We start from the raw sequence: 17,055 nt of genomic DNA on the forward strand, positions 1-17,055 counted from the left end.
TGAATGGGATGAGTTAAGATCTCAGAATTAAAGCAACTTGGGTTTTTATAATTATTACTATTTATTTAATTTTTAATTTTTTTTTTTTTTTTTTTTTTGAGATGGAGTTTCGTTCGTTGCCCAGGCTGGAGTGCAATGGCGCAATCTTGGCTCACTACACCTTGGCTTCCTCTGTTGAAGCAATTCTCCTGCCTCAGGCTCCCAAGTAGCAGGGATTACAGGCACCTGCCACCATGCCCGGCTAATTTTGTATTTTTAGTAGAGATGGGGTTTCACCATGTTGGCCAGGCTGGTCTTGAACTCTTGATCTCAAGTGATCTGCTCATCTCAGCCTCTCAAAGTGCTGGGATTACAGGCATGAGCCGCTGCAACCAGCCTATTAATATTTTTTATTGCCATTTTTAGCTGAATGACCTTGGCCAAACTGTCTCTTTCGAGTGTCAGTGCTTTTGTTTGTAGTTTAATGGCTTTTCCTGTCCCTTGAATTTTAGATAAAATTATCTCAACCTCTCCTCTTTCAACTAGCACCCCTTCAACCTGTACAATTCCACAGCTAGTAGAAATCCAAAGTCTTCCGCAAGATTATGCAGAAATACTATTTTCTGATGATCATCTCTGCCTTTGAACCTCTACTTCCACCATTGCTGCTGCTTTTTCTCATCTCTTTGACCCAGGTATGAAATTCAGTCCCTTTCTTGATTTTCACATATGCAAGCAAAAACCCCATTTTTATGGGGAGGATTTGAGTGTGGTAGTCTTTAACAAGATTTAGAGAAAGCACTAATACAAATTAAAGTAGGGTAGTAAGCATCGCTATTCTTAAAATGTCTTCTAGCCACTGCACTTTTGGATTTTTTGGCCCTAGTCCTGCTTCTCTTTCCCCACCTTCTTATCATCTTAGTATCGTACCTTCCTTCCTGATAAAACCAAACTTTCTTCTTGTTTCTTGCAGCGCAGTTCTCCCCTCTTTGAATCTTTGGCACAGGACTAATGCCTGTATTCAGAGTATCATCTTCATCCCAAGTCCATTGTCAGAACAGAGATACTTTCTTTCCTGAGAGAAGTTCTGGTTCTAGCTGTTTATGACATTTTTCCTACCTTATCGTTCTACCTTTTGGGACTGTGTTGAATTAAGTAAGTAATCTTACTTAGTATGCAGACTAGTGCGCATAAGGTATATTCAGGGATTTTCCTTTCTCTGTCATTCCAACTACCAACTCATTTTAATCATAATATGCCTATCGCAGCTAAATCAGTTTGTTTGTGATGTGGTTGACAGTGCCTCATTTTAGTTCATAAAATCAGTGCTTCAGTGATTGTATTGCTACACTTCTTGGAGTGATTTAAAAAACGAGTTTGTTTTTATGTGTTAAAGCTCAGTTCTTAACTTGTTTTGCAGAGAGTTAATTGTTAAAGCCAGTATGGCCACAGGAGGAGGTCCTTTTGAAGATGGCATGAATGATCAGGATTTACCAAATTGGAGCAATGAGAATGTTGATGACAGGCTCAACAATATGGTATGATACCTTACTCTTCATGGTGTGTTGTTGGCTATTAATGTTAAAATGCAATTTGCCCCCTGACCAAATTTAGCTCACCGATGCTCTTTGTAAACACTTTCTGGCCAAGATATTAAGGGTCCCTGGGCTGTTTATTATATTAATTGAAGACACAGAAATCAAATTGAGTTAGCTTTTAAGCCAGAAGGAAGATTTACTATTATATAAAGATGTAAAAGTGTTTTTTTATGGAAATCATGTTTAAGGCATGCAGCTGGGTTTTAGGAAGGGACTGGGAGAAGGAATTGGAAAGTTGTCAAGAATTTTCACCACCCTAACTCTGCTTCTGAGTGCATCTGCCTAACACAGCTTTCTCTTTACAGACCAGTTTTCTCTCCTCTGGTCCATGTGATATATTGTGGCTGTCCCGTCGTTGTAAAGTTTTAAATTATGGTTGCAGTTATGTACTGACCAGTTATCTCTTAGTTCCAATTTGAAATTTTAAAGTATGATTATGCTAATTTGGATTAGATATGTTTCTTTTTTCAGTCTTCTGTGGCGAGGATGGGGTGAGGTAAGTAGTGTAACAGGTTGGCAGAAATATTCACTCATAGACTGGGTGGAAGGACAATTCATAAAGAAGGGAGTTTTGTTAAAATAAGGAAAATATCCCAAGTGGTTTGCTATACTAGTAACTAAAAGAGTCTTCCAATTGGATAAAGTGGGAATTTACAGACCTTTTTGTTGAATGAATTAGGTTATGTGGGTATAATGAAGTAAATAAAAATGTTTTCCAGTTAAAACTATAAGCACTTTTGTAATTCCGTATTAGCTATTATCATGTACATTTTTATCTATAAAAATGAAAGTTATATTTATTGCTTGCTAAATGCTAGGTACTAATTCTTTTTAATCCTATTTTGAAGGTGACACTGTTTTAGAGATTAGGAAACTGAGACTATAGGAAGTGAAATAAATAGCCTAGGGTCACGCAGGGGAGTGTTTTTTCAGAAAACAGTAATTAGTTTTAGAACCTAGGTTGATTGGATTTCAGATCTTTTTATGATACATACCGAGTTTATGGGAGGTCAGTAAAGGTATTTAATTTATTTCTCTATTTATAATAGAAAATAACAGTGTAAAAAATCCTCTTGGAAATACTCAGATTGATTTTAGGGTTGGCATTTGAGGATTTGTATTTGTTAGTGATCTTGATAAGAAAATAATCTATTTTCAGAAGGATGGGCTATAAAATTAGGGTAGATGTAATGAGGGAAAAATGGGTAAATAGAAGTAAATAATTGTCTTTAGGAGTGTAAGTCTGTCAAAAATGTTTTGTCATTTTTAATTTTAAAACTGACCAAAACTTTTTAATTATACCAAACTATTTTCCTGGTTTGATAGAGACCAGGTTAACTTTTTCTTTTACTTTTTTTAAAGGATTGGGGTGGCCAACAGAAGAAAGCAAATAGATCATCAGAAAAGAATAAGAAAAAGTTTGGTGTAGAAAGTGATAAAAGAGTAACTAATGATATTTCTCCGGAGTCGTCACCAGGAGCTGGAAGGCGAAGAACGAAGACTCCACATACATTCCCACACAGTAGATACATGAGTCAGATGTCTGTCCCAGAGCAGGCAGAATTAGAGAAACTGAAACAGCGGATAAACTTCAGTGATTTAGATCAGGTTTGTGAATTATTTTTAAAAATCAAGTTATTACTGTGAGAAACACTTGAAATAGATTAAATAATTTGTCTTAGGAATAGAAAATTGAGTTTTTATGTTATTTTTTTAAAAAGTGTCTGTGCCTACGAAAAGAATTTTCATCACTGGGGATGGTCCTGTGTTGTTTAGAGGGAAATGAAGTCTCATTTCTAAACTTGCTAAAGACATGTATTTCTGGACTTTATACTATGTTGTATGATTAACTCAAGTGATTTTACTATGAAACTAAATTTTGCTTTTTAGTAACTGAATAAAATTGATATTAAGTAATGGAAAGTTCCAGTTTAGTATATATATCATTGGCTAAGTGTGGGATGTGGTGGGTTACCTCAAGTTTAGAATGAAACTATTTTCTATTTATGGTCACCAAAATAAAGTTTAGATCTTAAAAGCAAGTAAAAATGATAATAAATTCTTCACAAATATTTTACTGTCAGATCTTTATGTCATAGAGACACACACATTTCCAAAAATGTAGAAAGGTAGATTCAAGTCAGATAATGATGTTGGTGATGATCATGTATCATTTATTTGTATCTTATCAATTATTGAACACTTAACTGTCAGGCCCTGAGCTGAATACTTTTTCAGACAGTTCTTCATATAGACACAGCTTTAATTACATTGATTCATTGGGTCCAAAGCCTATAAAAATACTATAAGCAAGTAATAAAAAACAGTATGAGTTAAAACGTGATCCATGGTCCTAGGACATGTTGGGCATCCCTAACACGAAAATCTGAAATGCTCCAGAATCCAAAACTTTTTAAGTGCCGACATGAGTGGAAAATTTCACACCTGACCTTGTGTGACGGGCTACAGTGAAAACACAATCAAAACTTTGTTTCGTGCACAAAATTGTTAAAAATATTGTATAAAATTACCTTCAGATTATGTGTATAAGGTGCATATGAAACATAAATGGATTTTATGTTTAGACTTAGGTCTCTTTCCCAGGATGTATCTCATGTTTATGCATATATTCCAAAATTTGAAAAAAAGTGAAATTCGTAACACTTCTTGTCCGAAGTATTTTGGATAAGGAGTACTCAACCTGTACTTCATTTAGACTAATCTTGTTCATATTCATCGGTTGAATTGTCTCAACAAAATGAAGTCTAGAAAATGCTAATCAAATTTTCATATTTTAGTGAAAGACTGTTAACAGAGCCAAAACTCTTTCAGTTCTTACTGCAAAGCTGTTTGTGCGCACCTTCTGAATCAATATCTGATGGTGAAACTAAGAACGTTGGGGTTAAAGCAAAATTTTGTCGTAAGATTAATGTTTGTGTGATTTGATTTCTTTTTCATATGTAGAGAAGCATTGGAAGTGATTCTCAAGGTAGAGCAACAGCTGCTAACAACAAACGTCAGCTTAGTGAAAACCGAAAGCCCTTCAACTTTTTGCCTATGCAGATTAATACTAACAAGAGCAAAGATGCATCTACAAGTCCCCCAAACAGAGAAACGATTGGATCAGCACAATGTAAAGAGTTGTTTGCTTCTGCTCTAAGTAATGACCTCTTGCAAAACTGTCAGGTGTCTGAAGAAGATGGGAGGGGAGAACCTGCAATGGAGAGCAGCCAGGTGATAACATTTCTTTCTTTTGCTCATTCTTTTCACAAACCTCAAAATACTAACATTAAGATGTAAAAAATTAGGTTATGCACACAGGAATTTTAGTTAGGTGGAATTAAAGTGCTTCACTGATCCCCTTCCTTAATCTGCCAGATTTACTTAAAATAGAGTAAATTTCTGTTTATCCAAAATAATTTTAGAAATGGCATATTCAGGTTAATTAAGGCTTCTTTCTGTTTATTTGCAATATAGCATATTGCCAGTTTTTAGTAAAGGGGGATTGGAAGCAAAGTGATAAGTAGATTTTTGTAGGAATGTTTAAAAATGGCAATATTATAATTTTGGAAAGTAGTTGCAAAACTATAATACGTATAATTTATAACTTATGTAAACGTTAGGAAAATTTATATAAATAGTTTAGTGTGCAGTTGTAGAAGTAAAATTTTTCACATACTGTAGATTAAAATTTTTAAATTTATTTTTAAATTGACAGTGATTGGAGTTTTTAGTGTTACTAATTATGTTTTGATTAAAATCTAAGCTGAATTCCGATTTTTTGCATGTATTAATTCACACAATAATCCAAGTATCTTTCATTATCTTCGAAATAAAAATTAAACTGTTGCTATTGAACTAATTATCCTCAGTTTTATATATTGTGTGCTTTCATGCTTTTTTTTTTTAAAATATTTCCCCTGCAGATTGTAAGCAGGCTTGTTCAAATTCGTGATTATATTACTAAAGCTAGTTCCATGCGGGAAGATCTTGTAGAGAAAAATGAGAGATCTGCTAATGTTGAGCGCCTTACTCATCTAATAGATCACCTTAAAGAACAAGAGAAGTCATATATGAAATTTCTTAAAAAAATCCTTGTAAGTATTAGACTTTTAAGATAATATATTGAGTTATTTTTGTAGTATCTCAGTATATATTTACTGATGACATTCTGTTGCCACGCCAGAGGAGTTAACGTATTTTCAAAAAATCGTGCCATCCATTATAACATTTTATTGCCCATTTTAATAGCTGTATGATTTATACCACTAAAATATTTCAGGCTAGAGAAAATGAGGAGGAGGATGTTCGGACTATAGATTCAGCTGTGGGATCTGGTTCTGTAGCTGAGAGCACATCGCTAAACATAGATGTGCAGTCTGAGGCTTCAGATACCACGGTAAGCAGCTTTTTGGTAATTAAAGTGCTGGAAATGAAGGTTTAAACTTTTCTCCCAGTTTTCAAGATGTTATTTTCTAGGCATTCCTTAATGAAAAGTGTATTCCAGGGAAGAAACCCTCAAATTGTTAATGCTGCATGTATTCTGTATTTAAACATGGAAGTTAAGTTTTATTTATTAACGCTAAAAATAGTTTTAATGGTTGATTTGAAAATGTAATTTTTGATCTTCAATTTATAGAAACATTGTTTTTGTAGTTTGTTTTGTTAAGCAAAGCTTCACTAATTTTAAGAAGCATCAAACAAGTTAAAATTGATGGTGGAATTAAGGGCAATAGGCAGCATTAGTGATTACTTAGCATATAGTCTTTTGGAAATAACCAAGTTCATTTGTCACTGAGGACTCCTTAAGGATATCAGAATTTTTCATTTCTTGGACTCTATCCTAGTACTGGAGCAAAGCCAGATGACTGAAAAATCGAGATAAAAACTAGTAAATGGGACAGGATAGCATTTACATTGTGATTTATTCACAATGAGAAAAATGCTATAATTGCTGACTTTGCAAAATCAAATTTGTTGAAGTAAAGTACTGCTTTTCTAAAAAATAGTAATTTACAAAACTTTGAGGAAAGATTTATAAAACCTGTTGTGGTTCAATGCTAGGGTGTTTCTAGGCATTTTAAACAGGTGTGCCTATAACCGTGCATTATTAAACTTTTAACACCTATTACAGATTAGTAAAGCTTTTGTTTTGAAAGGATAAGCATGTATCTCTTCGGGTTTTGAGGTATTGAAAATGCCATGCAGCATTAGGAATTTGAAAGTTTGTTTCCTGTTAGTATTGACCGCATAGTTCTTACCTGCCTCCTTTCTCTTCCCGGACCTTCCTAATTTGAAGAGGCAATTTGAATTTCTTTTCTTTACATTATTTTCAACAGGAGATACTTGGAGAGCCAAAGTTGTTGAAGAATGGATTTTACTGTGGGGAAATTGTTTTTCTATTTACAGTGGTGCTAGGCATAATTTCTTCCTTAGATTCCAGCAGAAATGGAAGGGTTAGGACAATGTGGGTAAAGGAATTCTGTTGGGAAGGGGTGGGAACTTGTGTAGATGTATTGTAATTTGTATAAAGTATTCATTGTGATGACAGTTTCTTTCATAATATAAAATGATGATATGAAAGTTGGCTAATAACATGTAGCAGAATAAATGTTAAAAATGTGCTTTAACAGTTGTGTAGTGTGGTAATTACCCAGGGTGTGGTACTTGCTTAATTACAGTAAGCAACAGTCTAGTCTACAGAAAACTTAAAAGACTAAGTTTACTGCCACTTGGAGGGGGATGTGGATTGATTTTTTTTTTTTTTTTAAAGGTGGACTAGTACTTTTTAAGTTGTTTTATAAGGCTGGCTTATATGTTAAACAGGAGTTTGTGTTAAGAAATTAATATGCTACACTATTTAATAAAGGAGGAGGCATCTTTTAGTCTGAGAGTTCGGCCGTGCATTGAGGACAAACTAGGGAATTCAGCTTCACAAGAACAGGTTTCAGACATTGACGTTACTACAAGTCCGAAAGGGAAAGATGACAGACCTCAGAATGACAGGGAACTGAGGCCTAATAGGAAATATAGCCGAAAACATGGATTTCTCTCAAAGGTATACTTTCCAATATTAACTTGGGAAGTCTTTAAATGAGCACTTCTTTTGTTCATACTACTTCTTCTTTATTTGCTTTTCTGTTGTTGCTATTACTTACATATTGTTAATATAGTTGTCATACTGTAATTTGCTTTAGTAAACTTCTGTCCCTTAATGTTTTTCTTTTCTACTTTTTTATGTACCTCTCCATGGATTATATCTGACAGCTGTTTTTAATTTACATTAACAGAGGTTTTGAAATGTAATTTATTCCCTTTTTTATAACATGTTCTTAAACCTCAGCCATCAGTCAGTTGCCCTTTATTTCTGATATTCGTGTTCATAAATTTAGATGGGGCCAGGCGTGGTGATCCTAGCACTTTGGGAGGCCGAGGCGGGCGGATCATGAGGTCAGGAGATCGAGACCAGTCTGGCCAGCATAGTGAAACCCTGTCTTTACTAAAAATACACAAAAAATTAGCCAGGCATGGTGGTGTGAGCCTGTAATCCCAGCTACTCAGAAGGCTGAGGCAGGAGAATCGCGTGAACCCTGGAGGCGGAGGTTGCAGTGAGCTGAGATCACGCCGCTGCACTCCAGCTTGGGCGACAGAACGAGACTCCGTCTCCAAAAAAAAAAAGTTTGAATAAAAATATCATTTATAAAAGTGCATGTATCTGTTGGCAGGAGCAAGGTACTGTTTTAATAATTGAGTATAGGTAAGACTAATTTCATATATTTTATTACTGGTTTATTACCTAGGACTACACTCTCCCACTTTCCCATATTGGCTTACCAAGATCCAGATAGGCTAGTTGTTTCCCATGCTCATTTTATGGTTTTTTTTTTTTTTTTTTTTTTTTGGGTGTGTGTGGCTATTTATAAGTGATAAAACTTAACCTCTAGATATTTTGGCATTTTGTGTTTGTTTATTCTGGTTCCTACAACAATTTGGGAGCACAGTTTGAAATTAGTTACGGGAATCTTACTACATCAAGTATCAAGTAAAAGCTTCCCCAGTTCAACAGTAAAGAAAGTAGCTGATTATTTTAAAAAGTAGTAGCATTGGAGAAGAGCAAATAAACATGAAGCATAATCGGTAACCTTTGGAAGTTTCTTCTCTTTAATCCTTCTGAATAGTGACAAGCAAAATTTAAGAGTTAACAGTTAATACAGTATCTGCCAGTTCTTTTTTTCTTAAGGCATTACATACAATTTAAAAACCACTTTTCTGTGTTTAGGTTTCTTTGAATAATATCCTTATAGGTGAATACTATTCTGTCTTGAATTTGCTTATGGTGTTTATTCCAGTTTGACTTTGTTGATTCTTAAGGCTGTCTCGTTCTGTTAGTATTCTGTTTGCAAAATTATTTTAATTTCTTCAGGGAAAGAAATCTTAATTCCCACTACCTGTGTTTATTTTTTCTCTACTGTGCAGGAACTGTCATTCTCACCACCCCACCCCCTTTTCCTCCTTAGAATCTTTTCAAAATGTAGTATTTTCTGTTAGAATAGCGGAAAACGTAGTTGAGGGTCTTACATGAAATTCAGGGTTGAAAGCAACCTTGAGACTTACACATGTTATGAAATGATTGATATTCTAGAGCTGCCTACCAACGGCACGTTCTACTTTACGGAATGTTTTAAGACATGATGACATCTTGCATAATTTTACAAAAGAAAGCCTTCTATGAGTAGCCATGCCTTCATTATTTTCCTATACTCATGGCCCCCAACTTAATCTCACCTCTTAAAATTTATAAGCTTTCTTTGTACCTTGTACCTGTGTTTTGCCATTATTTTAATCGTTGCTCGTTATTTCATGTGAGCTTGCCCTGTCTTTTGTAAAGCAGCTATGGTTCTTCAGATATGATGTCTTATACTTTTGTATTTAGAAACCAGCGCATAATTTGGAGGAGACAATATGACGTAAAGAAGACTGGAGCCTAAGAACCCGATTTCCCTTAACTGTGACATTGAATAAGTCACAGCTTTATCTTCTCTAGGCTTACAATTCCTCACCCTTCACGTTAAGAAATTGAAGTACATAATTATCTGAAGCTGGAAAAATACATTTGGGTCCATTAATAATTACTAGGGGAACCTCAGTTGAGTAGAGGAAAGGAAGATTGAGGCTTCTCTGAAATTGCTCTGTTACATATTTACAACTCAGGATTTGATGCCTAAGTTATTTTTTTATTCTATGAACGAAAAACGTAGTTGGTGAAGGTGACTTTTTCAAAAAAAGTTTAAAGAAAAATATGTATTTGAAGCATTAATATACACCTAGCATCCTTTTTGGATTTCTATGCCAGATGCCATCTTCCTGGTATCTTCTTACTCCTACCTAGATATTTTTATTTTTTCCTCTTCTGTATATTTCATCATAGGCTCCCATCTATTGGCTCAGTTTTTCTGAGCATCAGTCTGAAATGTTTATATGAATGTGAAAGTTATGTAGTAGTAGGACTTCACTAATTTTGAAAATTGTTGAGAATTCATTTTTGCATTAGTGAAAAATCTGAAGATAATTGTGTTTAATAGCTTAGAATTCTTTATAATTAGGTTATCACAGTTTTGTGACTAATAAGGATTAAAGAACTTTTTAAAAAGTATGCTTTTTTCTCATTTGCATAATTTTTTTCTCCTAATTATAATTTATGCTTTGCTAGAGGGTATTTGATCAACCTGGGGATTTTTTTTTTACTCGTTCCTTTGATATCTGTACCTGTTTGGTTTGGTTTTACATTTTACCGTTGACTTTGATGAAATCATTATAAAATTATTTTTGCTGCATTCTGAGAGGGCTAGCTGTTGATAATTATCGTTACCCTTCAAAGTTTTTTTTTCCTAAAGATGTAAACTGTCTGGAAATAAGCCATACTAGGATGAATTTCCACAGAAATGGATGTAAATATTTATAAAGTAACTCCCCTTACATAGCATAGGAGAGAACTGAGTAAACAATACTTAATTTATTAAAAGTTTCAGTTTTAGAGGTTCAGGACAACAGGAAAACCTCTAATAAATATTGGGTTACCAAAATCCAGGTAGCCTATTTGTTTCCCATGCTCATGAAGTCTAGAGATGGTCTAGGATATATAGGCACTGACTAGGCACCTCTGATGTTTACATGAAATAATCTAATTATAGCCAACTTCCTATTTGATCATAACTTTCTTGAATATTTAACTCTTTGCCTTGTACTTATTTACTTATTAATTTTATTGATTTCCAAGTGAAAGTGTAAAATACTACCACAGTTACTCATGCTTATTCACAATACTGATGAGTTTTACGTGGGGAGGTGAAGAAATTTTTATATAGTATTGGTAAAGGATGTCACCCAGAAGGGAGTTTCTCTTGAGCCCGTCTGTGTGCTCCATAATTTCTCCAGGAATCAAATGTGCATAGCAAGTGTAGATCAGTGCATTTTTACTTTCAAAAGAAATCTTTGAACTTCTTTGCTCTCTTTAGTCATTTGTTTATTTAAAATTTACATAACCCCAACCAATATTTGTTAGCAGTGCAGATTTAAAATTGACTAAGTGAAACAAAAGTGATATATTTTATGTAAGTATTAGGTAAAATCATTGAACTTTTAAAATAAAAGACTTTTAAAAAGGTAAATCGGTGATGAAAAATACAATCATGGTATACATTTCAATATATAATTTAGCTTGTAATATATTGTTTCCAGTTGTATTTAAATTTGTCTCTGCTTAGCTTTTCCATTTTCTTGTTGGGTTACATTTTGAGCAGTTTTAAGATTAACACTTAAAATTTCATCATTTTTTGTAAGTGCCACTTATTTAATCCATCCCTCTACTTTTAGATTAGATGATAACTTCCTAGCATTTTCAGGGAATTTGGAAGTATTTACTTCCATTTTATGTCATCAGACTCAGATGAATCAGCATAATTTAAGAGTAAAATAATGATGTCTTTGATACATAATATAAAATTTGTTATTTTCTTATATGTCTGATAATGTGATACAATTAAAATCTTTTTACATAAGATTATCAAATAAAAAATGTATTTTTGAAATTTCAGTCCTTTGTTAGAAATAGTATGTGTGCCTGTTTCCTAGGTTGGTTGTTGTTGTTTTTAAATTTTACTTCTAATCTTTGTTCTTTTTTTTTTCTTTTTTCTTTGAGACGGAGTCTCGCTCTGTTTCCCAGGCTGGCGGTCAGTGGCGCAGTCAGTCTCAGCTCACTGCAATCTCCACCTCCTGGGTTCAAGCGATTCTCCTGCCTCAGCTTCCTAAGTAGCTGGGATTACAGGCACACACCACCACACCCAGCTAATTTTTGTATTTTTAGTAGAGATGGGGTTTCATGTGTTGGTCAGGCTGGTCTCAAACTCCTGACCTTGTGATCTGCCCTCCTCGGCCTCCCAAAGTGCTGGGATTACAAGACTTTCAGGTCATTAACCCAGCATAATGTGCTCCTACTTTTCTGTAGGGGCCTAGATTTTTCAGTGTGTGTGTGTGTGTGTATCCGTCCCCATCCCTCTTGGCCTTTTTTATGTTTTGTGTGTCTTTTTCTTTTCCTTTTGTTCGTTCCTATTCCTGCTAAGCCATTGATTATATAGCTTTTTACTGTGAAATTACCTAAGTCTTAAGTGGCAGGCTGTATCTCTGTGTCATCATTCTATTCTTACTCTTTTTTCTTGATGTCTGCTAAAACTATATTTAGGGTTGTATATTTAATAATTTGTTATCAATGTGTATACTTTGCCATTGATAGTTGAAACAGCAACGTGGATTTTAATAGTCAGATACGAGTATTGTTGGTCTTATTTTCCAGGCCAGAGATCCTCAGCAGGAGCCTATGGAAGAGATAGAAAATTTGAAGAAACAACATGATTTATTAAAAAGAATGTTACAACAACAGGAGCAACTAAGAGCTCTACAGGGACGGCAGGCTGCGCTTCTAGCTCTGCAACATAAAGCAGAGCAAGCTATTGCAGTGATGGATGATTCTGGTATGTCACAGTCTGAGAATATTCTTTTTGCAAGGAAGACTCATACATAATTGTATTGCAGGGTGGATGCTGATTATTACATAATCAGACCTTGATTGTTGTCTAGTTTAGAAACCTTTATATGAGGCTTATACTTTCCTGTGCTTTTCTCTGGTTATGCAGAAAAGGTTGCAGGGACTACTCCTGGCCATCATACTATACCATGCAGACAGCCAGATCGCTCTTCTTTTCATCAGAGAGTACCCTTAAGAGGTAAAAGAGACAGGCTGTAGTTCTGTTTTTGTACCTCAGACTGATAAGGCTTGTGATGCATTTATTTCCTTTTTTTCTATTTTATTCAGCTAGGATTGTCATTCTTTGCTTGCTTCCCAAGAAAGGGTTAAAACCTTAAGTGAGGCAGTGAATAAATTTATAAAGTATCTTTAGTCTTCAAAGTTAGTAGTAGCTGTTATTTTAATTAGGTATCCTTTTGTATATACTAGCTCTTTAGAACTGTATTTATAGTCTATACTTCCTGAGACTTAGAAATTTTCTTCCTCCTTTCCTCATAGCCATGTGTGATTTAGATGAAAATTGTATTGAATTTATTAGTATTGAATCTGATTTTGTAAGTTTATCATCACCTTCAAACTTAAGTATTTTAGTGTCTCATTAAATTGAAAAAAAAAAGATTAGTTATTGAAACTCAACAAAACTAAGTTATGTTTTCTAGTAGTCTATTCCCCACCATCCCCTTCTAATAATAATTTCTCTCCTTTGAGCACTCTGTTTTTGCAAGGTGGTTTAGGTTCTCACTGAGGCTGCGCTGTTGTGCATCAGTTTATTCTGCTGTCCAAACCTAGCCCACTGACTCAACTGTCTAATCCCTGTTATACTTAATTTAAGTTTACATTTTCATAAGGAACGTTATGACTTTCAAATAACTTAACTCTTTTTTTTGAGACAGAGTCTTGCTCTTTTTCCCAGGCTGGAATGCAATGGCATGATCTCGGCTCACTGCAACCTCCGCCTCCCAGGTTCAAGCGATTCTCCTGCCTCAGCCACCTGAGTAGCTGGGATTACAGGCACCTGCCATCATGCCTGGCTAATTTTTGTATTTTTAGTAGAGTCAGCGTTTTATCATGTTGGTCAGGGTGGTCTCGAACTCCGGACTTCGTGATCTGCCCACCTCGGCCTCCCAAAGTGCTGGGATTACAGGCGTGAGCCACCCTGCCTGGCCAGTAACTTACTGTTTTGTAATAATTACATAGCTGTATATAGTAATAATTACAAAGATTTTTGTCCCCATTTCTCTGTTGTAAAATTTAAAGTACCATTAACTTTTATATTTAGAAAATAGATAATTTAGGAAATGATAATTAAAATACTTTAACATAATGACTAATACTAGTTTAGTTAATGACTAACCTTTTAAATATTTTTGGAGTTTGAAATATCAAATTTAAAAGCTTTCCTTTGATAGTTCTATTAATCTCTAAACTTACATAATCTCCTTTGATCATCAGAGATTTCTAGGTTACTCAGAGCTTTAATTCTTATTTCTGTTTTGTAGCGAAGGAACTCCACAGAGTTTGTGACTTGCCTAGATTTATATAGAATTTTAGCAGAATTACATTTGTTGAATTCTAGGTCAGGGGTCTTGTTTCTGTTTCTGAATATGAACTTTTGAAAGTAAGCAGATAATTTCTTTTTAAAAAATACACTATTATGAGTCAGAGAATAGGAGTAGAATGCACATGAGTTTGAATTTATTTCATACTGTTTCAAAAAGAATTTTAGCTTAGTAATTTTAAAACAAATTTAATCTTGTATTTGTGAGATTTTGCAGGGGCGTACTAATGAACAGCCATGAAAAGCTACAGTTACAGTATTTAATCTGGTATATGAGATATTATCTTGGGATAATTATGTTACCTCAAAGCGTGTCCCTTTCACCACTTAACTAGCAAGTTACATGTGTTATCAGTACTGTAATTTCTTCTCAGCATAGAGATTTGACTAGATATATAGGATTCCATATAGCCTTGATATTCTCAGTTCTCAGTGGAAAAAAGGTAGTGTTTTCCTTTAAAACAGTAGCCATTTTTAACCAATTGTCTTTTTTCTTTCCTTTTTTTTTTTTTTTTTTTTTGAGACACAGTCTTGCTGTGTCAACCCAGGCTAGAATATAGTGGCGTGATCCTGACTCACTCCAGCCTCTGCCTCCCAGGCTCAGGTGAATCTCTCACCCAAGCCTCCTGAATAGCTAGGACTACAGGCGTGGTGTACCACGCTGGGCTAATTTTTGTAGTTTTGTAGAGATGGGGTCTCACTGTGGTGCCCAGGCTGGTCTTGAACTCCTGCGCTCAAGTGATCTGCCCACCTCGGCCTCCCAAAGTTTCAGGATTACAGGTGTGAGACACTGTACCTCGCCACCGATGTCTATTGTGGAGTTGGAGAGTTACAAGTGAGGATAAGGATGGAGTTATTCATTAGTAGAACAGTAACTGTTAGGAAAATTATTGTCACAAAACTGCTTTATGAATATGGGGACATTATTTTTAAATTAAGAAGATAAAAACCACAGTCTTTTAGTATGACTTGTATCACAAACAGCCACGTCAGTAAATTATCCATTTTATTACAGGGGTCAGCAAACTTTTGTCAGCTGAATTTGGCTCATTGCCTGAAATAAAGTTTTAGGGAACACAGCCATACCTATTTGTTTACATTGTCTGTGATTGCTTTTACCCTGTAAAAGCAGATCTGGGTGGTTGAGACAAAAACTGTATTTCCCACAAAGCCTAACATATTTACTATTTGAACCTTTAAGAAAAGTTTGCCAGCCGCTCTACCAGGGAATTGATTCTATTCAAGAACATGGAGATGGAAACGTGTCAGAATCAGCTGTGCTTTTTTACACTATCACTTTCCCTTCCACTCCCCACTGACCTTAGACAGACCTGCTCCACTGAGTCACTGCTATTAATTGGGGTGTAATAGTAACCCTCCTTGTATGTTGGGACAGAAAAAGATGAATCACTTTACTAGAGTTTTGTGACCATCCCTTCATTTTTAAGTTAGATGGAAACTTCTAATAAAATGATTGTTGGCAGATAGATAGGATTGTTAACTAGTTTCAAGGTTTTTTTTTAAAAAGTTATTTTTAGCTTCTCAGAGATTAAAAGTGTTTTATTTATATTAATCAATAGTTATTAATTTCTTTCCAGTTGTTGCAGAAACCGCAGGTAGCTTATCTGGCGTCAGTATCACATCTGAACTAAATGAAGAACTGAATGACTTAATTCAGCGTTTTCATAATCAGCTTCGTGATTCTCAGGTAACCTAGGTGTTTCAGTATAGTTGAGTTTAAAAAATCACGTTACTTACAACAGTGATTCTGCAACTTCAGTGAGCATACATATCACCTGGCATGATTGTTTAGCAGTGTAGGTTTCTGATTGGTGGGGTCCCCCCACCTCCAAAATTATGATTCATGGATTTGGGGTGGGTTTCTTCATGTCTCAGTCCAATGCCGGTGGTCTGGGGGCTATACTTTAAGAATCACTAAATTAGAGGAGAATTTTCTTTGAATGAAGTGATTAGTGAAGTTTTTCTTTGTATGCTACTGGATGACATCTTTTTTCCTTTATAAGACTTAATAGTCTACAACCATTAAGACTGCTTTAAATCTCTGTCCTTTGACTAGATACATGGGACTCCATACAACCTTGAAATTCTCATTTGAAGGAATAATTTACTAACAATTTTAAGAAAGTTCTTAATTTGAGAGTTAGTGAGTGTTTTAATTTGATGCACTTTGTAAGTGATATAAATGCAGATTTTCAGTATGTGGGCCTTGGGTAAGAAAGGATGAATTAATACCTCTCCATTGGAAGTGAGTATGATTGAAGATGCAGTGTCTCTTGTCTTCTTGCTGACCAAGTGGAAATGAGAATATGGCCCAACCACTTTGGAGAGTTATATAGCAGTACCTAGTAAATTTTTTCTGGTAGACCTGGGGCCTACTTTAGAGAAACTATCACATGTTCACGAGAAGATAGATAAAAGAATGTTCATGGCAACTCTGTGTTAATAGCAGAAAAACAGAAACAGCCCAAATGTCCATGAACACAAATGGGCTAATGAATTCTTATCTAGAGTGAAATTCTTTACAGCAGTTACAGTAAATAAGCCATTGCTAATGAATACAAAATTCAAGTTTAAGAAGGATACCACTTACCTTATTTTTTAAAAAGTCTGTATTTTGAGCGTATGTATACATAGGCATTAGAAAATAAAAACATATGAGAATGGTAGATACCTGATTCCAGGTTGGAGTTACCTTTGGCGTGGGTAGTGACATTGGAAAGGGTACAAGCAGAGCTTTACTTAAATCTGTAATGTTATATTTTTCTTAAAATAATTGATGCAAATATGGGAAAATCTTAAAATTTGACTAAGCATAATGG

General features: G+C 34.8%; 1 protein-coding gene across 3 annotated transcripts in view; it reads left to right on the forward strand.

Moving 5' to 3' along the window:
- The window catches only part of PCM1 (pericentriolar material 1), a 114,498-nt gene that overhangs the window by 12,872 nt on the left and 84,571 nt on the right, over positions 1-17,055 (forward strand). For 2 of the 3 annotated variants that reach the window (XM_011979603.1, XM_011979604.1), the window contains exons 3-8: positions 1,400-1,517; positions 2,940-3,185; positions 4,542-4,811; positions 5,504-5,674; positions 12,427-12,604; positions 15,814-15,923. In XM_011979603.1, coding sequence (XP_011834993.1) covers positions 1,422-1,517; positions 2,940-3,185; positions 4,542-4,811; positions 5,504-5,674; positions 12,427-12,604; positions 15,814-15,923 — 1,071 coding nt within the window. In that variant the 5' untranslated portion in view covers positions 1,400-1,421. Of the gene's footprint in view, positions 1-1,399; positions 1,518-2,939; positions 3,186-4,541; positions 4,812-5,503; positions 5,675-5,859; positions 5,977-12,426; positions 12,605-15,813; positions 15,924-17,055 lie in introns of all 3 variants that reach the window. The other variant, XM_011979602.1, reaches the window with a different exon arrangement.

This window comes from Mandrillus leucophaeus, unplaced genomic scaffold (assembly GCF_000951045.1).
Source record: "Mandrillus leucophaeus isolate KB7577 unplaced genomic scaffold, Mleu.le_1.0 Scaffold204, whole genome shotgun sequence".
Taxonomy (NCBI): Eukaryota; Metazoa; Chordata; class Mammalia; order Primates; family Cercopithecidae; genus Mandrillus; species Mandrillus leucophaeus.